Genomic DNA, 10,676 nt, shown 5'->3' on the forward strand with positions numbered 1-10,676 from the left:
AAAGATTTATTTATTTATGATAGACAGAGAGAGAGAGAGGTAGAGACACAGGAGGAGGGGGAAGCAGGCTCCATGCCTCGGAGCCCGACATGGGACTCGATCCCCGGACTCCAGGATCACGCCCTGGGCCAAAGGCAGGCACTAAACCACTGAGCCACCCAGGGATCCCCTGCATTGTTTTGTTATTCTTTGTGCCTTGCCCATCTTATCAATAACCTGTTGGGTCTGTACCATTATAAAAAAAACCTGTAAAAGATGAGGTTGAAGGGATGCCTGGATGGCTCAGTGGTTGAGCGTCTGCCTTTGGCTCAGCTCATGATCCTGGGGTCCTGGGATGGAGTCCCACATCGGGCTCCCCGCAGGGAGCCTGCTTCTCCTTCTGCCTATGTCTCTCTCTCTCTCTCTCTCTCTCTCTCTCTCTCGCTCTGTGTCTCTCATGAAAAAATTAATAAAATCTTTAAAAAACTAAAAAGATGAGGTTGAAGATCATAGCACTTAGAGTTGAAGGGCATATGTACTGAGAGTCGTCTCCCTGGCTGCGTGTCCATGGCCTCCTGGTGGATTACCCTTCATGGTACAGTGTGGCTGTGGCACGTCACTCTCCTCAGCTGTGGCTGTTAGTATCCAGGACTGTTCTCTCTGAGGAAGGGGGTATGTCCTTCTTGTTATTGTAGGCCTCCCTGATTGTCACTGAGGAGCTACACCTGATCACCTTTGAGACGGAGGTGTATCACCAAGGCCTCAAGATTGACCTTGAGGTGAGTTTTGCTGCAGAGTTGGGACAGGACTGTCTGCAGGGGTGATTCAGGACAAGAACTTGTAGTTAGGATTTTTTTCTACAGAAGGTAGAGTGATGATGACTCTTTGCTCAGCACTGTGTTTGTTTTCACTTGTTTTTCTCCAAAAACTCCAGAGTATACCAGTAAAGTTTTGCGTGGGTGCTTAGAAGATGCACAGTTGACCATCAAACAACACAGGTGTTAGGGGCACCAACCCCCTGCCCAGTTGAAAATCTGTGTAACTTTTGGCTACCCCCCCCACACACACACACACTTAACTACTAGTAGCCTGTTGCTGACTGGAAGCCTTACTGATAACATAGTCTATTAACACACATTTTGTATGTTTTATATATTCCTATGATAATGTAAGCTGGAGAAAAGATCATATTACTAAGAAAATCATAAGAGAAAATACATTTACAGCACTGTACTCTATCAAATAAACCAAATCATCCACGTGTAAGTGGACTTACGTAGTTCAAAGCCATGTTGTTCAAGGGTCAGCTATAAAGTCAGCTTTCAGCAAACTTGATATGAAAATCTGCATTTAAAAATTATAGTTGACTTTATAAAGTTTGAGCAAAACAGTCTTTAGACTTAAGCCAATGTCTTTAGGATACAGGAAACCTGGCATTTGCATTCTGTTTTACCAACTTTCTTGATTTTAAGTTCAAGATATACCCGAAGAAAGCTTTGTCTTTGACTACTGGGACCTCTCTGTTTAACGGGTAAATGTAGCTTCAGTTCTCAGAGAATGCCTTCCAGGTTTTCTAAATGTGGAATCTGTGGACTGTGAGTCTGACTTTGAGCAAGTCTGATTTTCAAGTTCCTAATTATGTCCTGTGGCCCATGTTTGGCATTCTTTCCACTCTTGGTGTTGAGCTGACTCAGCCACACTCCTCCCCAAAAGTTGACAGTAGGTGTGGTTCATGGCACATCCTTTATTCCCAAACGTGCAGTTATGGCTAAAGAGATGTTCAAAATTGTGAGGGCCCTCCCCAATTCATTCTCCATTTTCTCCACAGACCCACTCCTTGCCAGTTGTGGTGATCTCCAATATCTGTCAGATGCCAAATGCCTGGGCATCAATCCTGTGGTATAACATGCTGACCAGCAACCCCAAGGTAGGTGCCCATCCTCTGGAAACCATTATTGTGGTCCCTCGTGTAGGTCATCAGGCGCCGCTCTCTCATCCCAATGAGCAAATGTGTCATTTTGAACAGAACGTGAACTTTTTCACCAAGCCCCCGATTGGAACCTGGGATCAAGTGGCTGAGGTGCTGAGCTGGCAGTTCTCCTCCACCACAAAGCGAGGATTGAGCATCGAGCAGTTGACTACGCTGGCAGAGAAACTCTTAGGTTAGCATTTTCCCTCTTTTCCCTGCTGCCCTCCTCAGAGAAGGAATCTGGCCCGTGGGGCTATTCATTCAGGAAAATTTGCTGAGCAAAGCACTGTGCTGGGGTCAGAAAACATGTGCTCCAGCAGTTTTGGGGGGCGAGTGGAAGGATGCAGAGGCAGCTTGCCTCGTGGTTGTCATTTCTGAGGTAAGAGGCAGATTTCTTTTCTCTTGGTGGCTGGACTCCTCACCCCTTTCAGAGCACAGCTTCGTCTAACCTTAGGAAGATATTTTTTAAGTGCATGTTAGAAGGTGGAGACGTGGCTTGACATCCACGTCTGTTTCTTCAATAAGCTGGAGGCTTGTTTTTTATGTTTTTCTCCTGAAAAAAATTTCATGCACTATTTTACATGCTACCTGGACTATAAGTAGCTTTATCCTGTGCTGTCCCCAAACTCGCCCCTCTAATTCTGTCAGCTTATCACTGTGTGCTGCTGGTCCCCTGTCCATCACACAAGACCAAGAAGGTGGTGTGTGAGTAGCAGGGAGAGACTTGGTATGTCATCCACCACCTCTGCGAGGCTAAACAACCCCTCAGGTGATCAAATGATGGGGTTTTGTGAGGGTGTATGTGTGTGTACGCATGTATGTGCACATACATGCCCTCTACTGTAGGGACCTGCAAACACATGAAAGCCGATGGTTGCTCGGCCCATTGTGGGACAGATGTGTGTGAATGTATGTTCTGTTACAATCCTAAGATCTTGATTCAAAGCTGAAAATTACACTGTTTTATTTGTTCTTTTCCTTCAGGACCTGGTGTGAACTACTCAGGGTGTCAGATTACGTGGGCTAAATTTTGCAAAGTAAGCTATTTTATTAAATCCTTATGGATTGGGAGTGGGAGTGATTGCACACCTGTGAGGTTGTCCTGGATGGCACTGGGCTTGAAGACTCATGGTCTGGAGGCCAGTAGGACCTACTTGAGGGGAGATGGGCCTGGGGATTTTGGTGGCATGGTGCCCCTGGGAAGGAAAAGACTGGAAGGGTAGACTTGGCTTTCCCATTATTCTTTTCTTTAGGAAAACATGGCTGGCAAAGGCTTCTCCTTCTGGGTTTGGCTAGACAATATCATTGACCTCGTGAAAAAGTATATCCTGGCTCTTTGGAATGAAGGGTAGGTTGAAACTTTTGTGTCTGGTGGAGTGCACATGTGTAACAAGTCACTTGCTCCCTCAGCAGGCTGGTGGTGGGGAACCTATCAGCTCACATCTGGTTGCTCTTCTTTGGCTCCAGATACATAATGGGTTTTATCAGTAAGGAGCGGGAGCGGGCCATCCTGAGCACAAAGCCCCCAGGCACCTTCCTGCTACGGTTCAGTGAAAGCAGCAAAGAAGGAGGTGTCACCTTCACTTGGGTAGAGAAGGACATCAGCGGTAAGTTTAACTCTCACCCACCCCACCTGGTGGCAGTTGCCTCCACCGCCATGGTTACTACTAGTTTCAAGCACCTACTTCCCCCTAGTGGGCAGAGATGGCTTCGCACTCCCCTGCCATGGACTTGTAAAACACTTCAGTGACTTCTTTTCTCCAAATTCTTTCAACTGGAGGATTGTTTGCCAGTTTTGTTTTGTTTGCTCCAGGGGCTAATATTTGCCTAGCAGTTTAAATCTCATTCTTCATCTCCTTGCTTACCTACCCTGTTAATATATCTCACACGAGTAGTTATTCAGGTATATTGCCTACCACCCAACTGGGTAGTCTCTCCAGAAGCCAACTGAACATTTCCACAGTGCCAGGTTACTGAACAGGATATTCAGGGCTCCGGAGCTAGGTTGGCATAAGTCTTTCCCTTTCAAGGAAAAATAAATCAGGTTGTTTTCTCTGAGATTACCTGGCCATAGGTTCCCTTATCTTCCCTTACAATATCCCATGACAGGTAAGACCCAGATCCAGTCGGTGGAACCATATACCAAGCAACAGCTGAACAACATGTCGTTTGCTGAAATCATCATGGGCTATAAGATCATGGATGCTACCAACATCCTCGTGTCTCCGCTGGTCTATCTCTACCCCGACATTCCTAAGGAAGAGGCGTTTGGAAAGTACTGTCGACCAGAGAGCCAGGAACATCCTGAAGCCGACCCAGGTAGTTGTTGATTTTCCGAGGCTGGCATTTAATTCTGGGAAAAGTGGGAAATTGCAGGATCCCAGGTGTACAAACAGGTAAATGCCCAAAGAGCCTGGTGATCTTTATTCCTCTTTGTGGGAAAGAACTTTGTAATGAGTGCTTTTTTGGGGTGGCTGATGGGGTTGGAGAGAGGAGTCAGAGTCACTTGTCTCTGCCCCACAGGGAACCTGCCAGACTAAAGGGAGAAATAAGCACATACATACCCAAACATCTAAATTGCCACCGAGAAAGAGTGAGAGTGAGGACAGGACTCTTTAGTAACAGGATGTCCAGCCAGCACCACACTTCTTACACAGTAGCTGCTGGAAGGTTTACAACTCAGACTTGAGTCTAGTGTATTTCCTTTTCCCCATCACTGAACAATGTGAGCAGTGTCGAGTGGGATGGAGAAAAGCTTTCTGGAGGAAATGAGTGTTAGCAGCACTGAAACGTGGTTTATGGTTTGTAAGCAGAGGCAGCGGGGGAGTGGTGATTGAAGGGGAGCCTATAACCGGTGGGAGGGCACAGGATGGGATGCAGAGTGATTGAAATAAGTGGTTGTGTAATGTGCAAGAGCACAGGTGTTTCTGTAAGTCTGTAGACATTGTTCCACAGTAAGCTTGTAAGGGTTAGTGCTGTCATCAGTGCGGAGGGGGGGCCCTGCTAGTCTGTCCCATCCGAGTTTGCTTCTTTGGCTCCCTGTGTTCTTCTCCATCCATATCCTGATGGGGAATCTATGATTTGCCATTCTTTGTTTTTATTTCACTTCCCTTAATCAGAGAGCCTTCTGGGGGCTCCTTAAAGTCATCCTTTGAGGGTAGCTTCCCTACCCCAGTTGCTTTTGGAAAAACTGTTTTTATGTAAGGACCTCAAGCACGCATACACCCACCTTTTCCTAGGAATCCCCTCTGAGGAATTTCTTGGGATGGGGGAAGACTGGGACTTGGAAGAGGGAATTTGAGTTACTTGATAATTGGCTTCCCTCTTTCCTCTGCTCTAGTGCTGGGTTTTGTTCATACTATAGGGGAGCTAACTCTCACTTCCTGTCTGCTACTTATCTTGCTTTGCAGCCGTGCTTCAGTTGGGAGATCTGTTTATCAGCCTCGACACACTACTCTTTGTTCCTTTTGCAGAGGACATTTAGGTCCAAGTGCTGGTCCTTTGGCTCATTTTGCTTTCATGATCCAAGTTCCCAATCTGAGGCCATGCCCTCCATTATCATCAGCCATCCTGCGTGACTGGGAGGCAAGGTCCTTTCCTGCCTATAGTCACCGGTGTTTTCTCAGGAGCAAGACCCCAGGCATGAGAAAGGAACCAATTACTTGAGTGCTCTGCCCACCTCCTGGGGAGGCGAGTGTAGGCAACGGGCACTGGGGGGCTTGGTGTGGTGGGAGCATGATGAGGGGATTGGCCCAGTGCTACGGGAGTGCCTGCATTAAAGTGGGAGTCCTCTGGGAGATGGATCTGTGCCCATTTCCTCTTGTTTTCCATTATGAAAATATTTTTGTCCCCAGGGATAGATCATCTTCCCAGGTCTCTTCTTTCCTCCTTACTTCTCCACCAGACCCCTCAATGGCTTGAAGGAGAAAGTCCTCTCTTAGAAACAAAAGCCCCCTTACCTTACAAATTGGATGAAGTATGTTGACAACCTTGTATGCAGCCATAGCTCCGCTTCGAGTCTGGGCCTCCTCTGTTTCTGGTCTTGCTGAATCTCAGGCCGAGGCTCATTTTCTCTGCTATCTGATCACTGAGGAACTAAATCCTTTTCTGTCAGGGATGTCAGCTCCCCTCAGGTCTATGCCACAGTGGATTTATGACACCAGAACCCTGCCTGGGTAGTGTCTTTGGATTCTGCACCATGTGAATCTATTTCTTGGCCCCAGATAACCTTGGAAGGCAGTCTAGTGACCCCGACAATGGCTTTTCTCAGATTGTCAGCATACTTTCTGCCTCCTTAGTCTCTCTATAAACCACAAGCTTTACAGTTGTGCTGCTCTTGGCCCACCCCACACCTACCCCACCCCTGCCTCACACCTCCTAAGTGATTTGCTCACCTGAATCCCTCAGATTTCATGCCAGTGCCTCCAAGCTCCTTGACCTCTTGGTGTAAAGATTTAGCACCTAAATTCATTTATTCCAGTCCTCACATTTCTAACTACGGAATAAGAATTAAAAATGACCGGGGCACCTGGGTGGCTCTTGTCAGTTAAGCGTCTGCCTTTGGCTCAGGTCATGATCCCAGGGTCCTGAGATCGAGCCTCGCATCGGGCTCTGCTCAGTGGGGAGTCTGCTTCTCCCGTTCCCTCTGCCTATTTGTGCACACATGCATACGCACTCTCTCTGTCAAATAAAATCTTTAAAAGATAAATTATAAATGACAGAGATGGGCACCTCCCTCTTCCCCTCCCTTTTAGAGGAGAAAGTGCTTCGCCCTGGGTGTCTTAGCTGTGGAAGACATAATGAGGCCCCCTGTCTTCAGCCCAGAGTGGATGGTACTGCCACACCAGGCAGGCTCCCTTAAGAGAGAGGCTGCTTTTTGCGTGATTTCACTATCCAAATGGGGAGTTACTAATATAGCTCATCTGAAAAGTAGTAGAGGCAGATGGATGCCCATTAGGAATGAAAGGTGTGACTCTGGGCCTCTCCAAACAGCACGAGCAGTTTCCCCTTTCTCTTCAAGACTTGGCAACTTTGGCATCTGAGCAGGACTGTGGTATCAGAGCCCAGACAGCATAGGCTCCAATTCCACCTGCAAAGACATTATCTAAAAGACTCAGCCAGGCCAGAACACAGTCCTCAGATCACATGCAGGCAGGTCAGTGCTCACATCGTCTAGGGAAAGGATGAACGCAAGGTTCTAGGCTCAGGTGGGACCAGTGTGTGCTGAAAAGTCTCTGCAGGTCAGGAAGGCTTTACGGAAAAAGTTCACCTGCCAAGCTGCAAGCTCCTCGCTGGAACCCCAAGTCATACAGGGTGGTGGGCGGGCAGCCCTGAAGGGAGATGGGGTTCAAAACAACCTCTGCTCCAGGATGAGGTGAGATGCATGTCAGCCAGCGCCGTGAGGCAGCCGGCTTCCTCACGCCCTCTACCCACAGTGGGGTCGCAATTAGTAAGTCCCACTTCTTTTCTTCCCAGGTGCTGCCCCATACCTGAAGACCAAGTTTATCTGTGTGACACCGTAAGTGGCTTCCCTTCTCAATTTGGCCTTCATTTCTGGTGTCCTCAGTTATCCTGGGAGTAGGACACTGGGTGAGAGCTACCCTGTGAAGGGCCCGAATGCCCTGGGCTCTGTGTAGTACTCAAAGTGACCTTGCGTGTTTAAAAAGCTTGAGCTTTTATTTTTCTGTTGGAGACCAGAGTTTGATGGCTTGTGTGTGTGTGTTTTGTTCTTTTTTTTTTTCTCCATTGTGTCTTGTCAACCCGGCCCTTTCCCCTCCTGCTGCTCCCCATTTCCTACAGAACGACGTGCAGCAATACCATTGACCTGCCGATGTCCCCCCGCACTTTAGATTCATTGATGCAGTTTGGAAATAATGGTGAAGGTGCTGAGCCCTCAGCAGGAGGGCAGTTCGGTGAGTGTTTGGTGACAGACTTGGGCCTTAGGAGGGAAGTCTGTCCCCTTTGTGTGGCCAGCCAGCCCAGAGCTGGCCCCCCATGCACTGGTAGAAAGAGGCTGTACAGCAACACTCTCTTAGAAACAAACACTCTTAGAAACCAAATGCGTACCATGCCTGTGAGTGCGAATTTTCTAGTAGCAACATGGGAAATAGCAATAAGAAACAAGTGAGGTTAACGTCAATAATATCTTTTCTGTAACCCAATAAATCCCCAATACTAGCATCTTAACACATAAGAAAAAGCTAATGAGGTTTTTTGAGGCTGTACTAAATCTTTGAAACCTGCTGGGTGTTTTACAGCAACGACCCATCTCGATTGGCACTAGCCACATTTTGATGTTCAATAGCCACCTGTGGCTCCAGGCTTCCGCATTGAACAGGACAGCTTTAGATCTTCTTTACACATGGACAGTGAGGAACAAGTTAAGGGATGAAGGGGACTGAGCCCTTCCAGAAGATAATACGCTGTAGGGAGGAGAGTCCATCTGGATTATCGGGCCCCGTCTTGGCCATAAGGGGCAAGGACACTGCATGGATGTGGTGGCAGTGGTGGCCAAGCCTCATGAGTGTGCCCCACCAGCTGTTGGGCTCAGGCATCTGAACGAGCTCTCCCGGTCTGTCCCCCCAGAGACCCTCACGTTCGACATGGAGTTGACCTCGGAGTGCGCTACCTCCCCGATGTGAGGAGCGGCGGGCTGAGGCTGCAGAGATTGGACGGAGGCACCTACCTGTGTTCCATCACCCCTTACACAGCCAACCCCCAGATCGTCTGAAACTCCTCTAACTTTGTGCTTCCAGATTTTTTTTTTCAAATCTCCTTCTTCTGCTATCTTTGAGCAATCTGGGCACTTTTAAAAAATAGAGAAATGAGTGAATGTGGGTGATACGCTTTTACCTAAATGCAAATAAGAATGTGTTCTCAGAGACTGTGATCGGGGGATGTGGAAGAGGTGACAAGAGGGAGAAAAAGGAAATGTTCTGGTCTTTTCTTGCTCCCCCGCCCTCCTTTCTCGGCAGCTTTGTGTTGTTAGACAAGTGCCTCCTGGTGCTCGCGCATCCCTCTGCCTGTCTCTGTAAGCTAATGCCTCTAGCTACATTACTCCTGGCATTGCACTTTTAACCTTGCTAACGTCCAAATAGAAGATAGGACTTTCACAGCCCCTATAGGTTTCTTTTTAAATTAAAAAAAAATTAAAGGGCAAAAAACACTGTATCAGCATAGCCTTTTCTGTATTTAAGACAAGTCAGTAGCCTTCTTGGTGCTTTAGGCATTCAGCTTTCTTCAGGCTGATAATTTATAGAAATCCTGAAATGGGCTTCAGATCCAACCCTTAAAAGACATCTGAAGCTGTGGCTTGGCCTTTGGTTTTGAAATAGGAAGGTTGAAGGACAACCTGAACCTAGACCTTTTTTTAATAAACAAAGTTTTTTTTTTTTTTTCCCCCTTTACTGTGTTGGCCTATCAGTTGGTAAGGCTGGGCAGAGGACCCCACCCCACCTCCCTGGACTTCCGCTCCTGTTCCAGAGCCTGGGTCTTGCCTCTGGGTGCCTTATAAGGGATGGAGTGATCCTTCCTTCCTCCCTGTCCACCTGACCCCCCCACTCCTCGTGTAGGGCTCCTTCCAATGTCTAAAGGTCCCTTGTCCTGTTTGCTTTGGGAATCCTGGAATGAGAAGGTGAGAGTTACAGGCTGACCACCACAGACTGTGGGGCCCCAGCCAAGGGTCTAATTGAGCTCAGGGAATACGGTTCTTTCCCGGTTTCTTGGTGATTTCCCGAGGCACCTCTAATCACTTCTTCACTTGGTTAACCCAGGGGCAAAGGCTGACTGATAAACTCGAGGTCTATCCCTTGTGTGAGGGAGTGTATACCCTGGCCTCCCCCCAATGCTGGTGACTGTCTCCTCCCCCCTGGGGCCTCCCAGATGGGGCACAGCAACTCCCGTTTACTGTGCATTTCAGAACACTGAGCGGTCTCCAATATTCAGGCCTCCTCTGACCCAGAGGCCTGACTAGATTGTGTGGTCCGGGACCACCTTATCTGGGTTGGTCAGAGTTTCTGTGCTGTTTGTTTTGCCCATACTCACCAGGTTCAGAACTAAAGGGAATGAGGACCTTCTCTCCAAGACAAACAGGGGTTGCACTTTGCTATCCCTGTCCTTCAGCCTAGAAACAGTTGGTAGGTAGTACAGAGCTCTCCCTTCTCCAGCAACTCTTCACAATAAGCTCAGAAACTGAGAGAAGATTTAGATTAGAGGGACCTGGGGCAAGGATCCCGGCTTCTCTGGAGCAGATATTATAAAGTTCATGGCTTTGAGGTAGCATGTGTATCTGGTTTAAACTCTGTAGCAAAAGTTCTGAGAGGCTTCGAGACTTGTTCTGACCCCTTCCCTCCAAGCATCGAGCCCTCCAGGACCTGCCCACCTTCTCTCCACCGTCTCCCCCTGCCCACCCCCAGCCCAGCTGAAGGGTTCCCATAGATGGCTCCACCTACCTGCACAGTGGTTTGTGTGCTGCTGTCCTGGTCACCGCATCAAATTCCAATGTATACTTCATAGTGTAAAAATTTATATTATTGTGGGGTTTTGTTTTTGTATATTGCTGTATCTACTTTAACTTCCAGAAATAAAAGTTATATAGGAACCGTCTGTGGGTGTGGCAGCTCTGTGTCTGGCTGCTGGAGATGCTCCCCCTCACTCCACCCCCTTCAGCTCCGAGGGGGCCTTACCCCCAGGCGGAGCCTGGGTCCTGACAGGAGTTGAGTGCCCCTGG

The 10,676-nt window shown here is 48.1% G+C and overlaps 1 protein-coding gene across 12 annotated transcripts in view; it reads left to right on the top strand.

Annotated features, from left to right (window-relative positions):
* Window positions 1-10,552, top strand: part of STAT3 (signal transducer and activator of transcription 3) — a 72,920-nt gene extending 62,368 nt beyond the window's left edge. For 3 of the 12 annotated variants that reach the window (XM_025986991.2, XM_025986993.2, XM_072747159.1), the window contains 10 exons: window positions 675-758; window positions 1,808-1,906; window positions 2,006-2,141; window positions 2,933-2,985; window positions 3,202-3,296; window positions 3,416-3,555; window positions 4,058-4,270; window positions 7,424-7,466; window positions 7,748-7,860; window positions 8,534-10,552. In XM_025986991.2, coding sequence (XP_025842776.1) covers window positions 675-758; window positions 1,808-1,906; window positions 2,006-2,141; window positions 2,933-2,985; window positions 3,202-3,296; window positions 3,416-3,555; window positions 4,058-4,270; window positions 7,424-7,466; window positions 7,748-7,860; window positions 8,534-8,589 — 1,032 coding nt within the window. In that variant the 3' untranslated portion in view covers window positions 8,590-10,552. The remainder of the gene's footprint in view (window positions 1-674; window positions 759-1,807; window positions 1,907-2,005; window positions 2,142-2,932; window positions 2,986-3,201; window positions 3,297-3,415; window positions 3,556-4,057; window positions 4,271-7,423; window positions 7,467-7,747; window positions 7,861-8,533) is intronic. The other 9 variants (XM_025986994.2, XM_072747160.1, XM_072747161.1 and 6 more) reach the window with 3 other exon arrangements.
* Window positions 10,553-10,676: the final 124 nt, after the last annotated feature.

The sequence above is a fragment of the Vulpes vulpes genome, chromosome 2, assembly GCF_048418805.1.
Source record: "Vulpes vulpes isolate BD-2025 chromosome 2, VulVul3, whole genome shotgun sequence".
NCBI lineage: Eukaryota > Metazoa > Chordata > Mammalia > Carnivora > Canidae > Vulpes > Vulpes vulpes.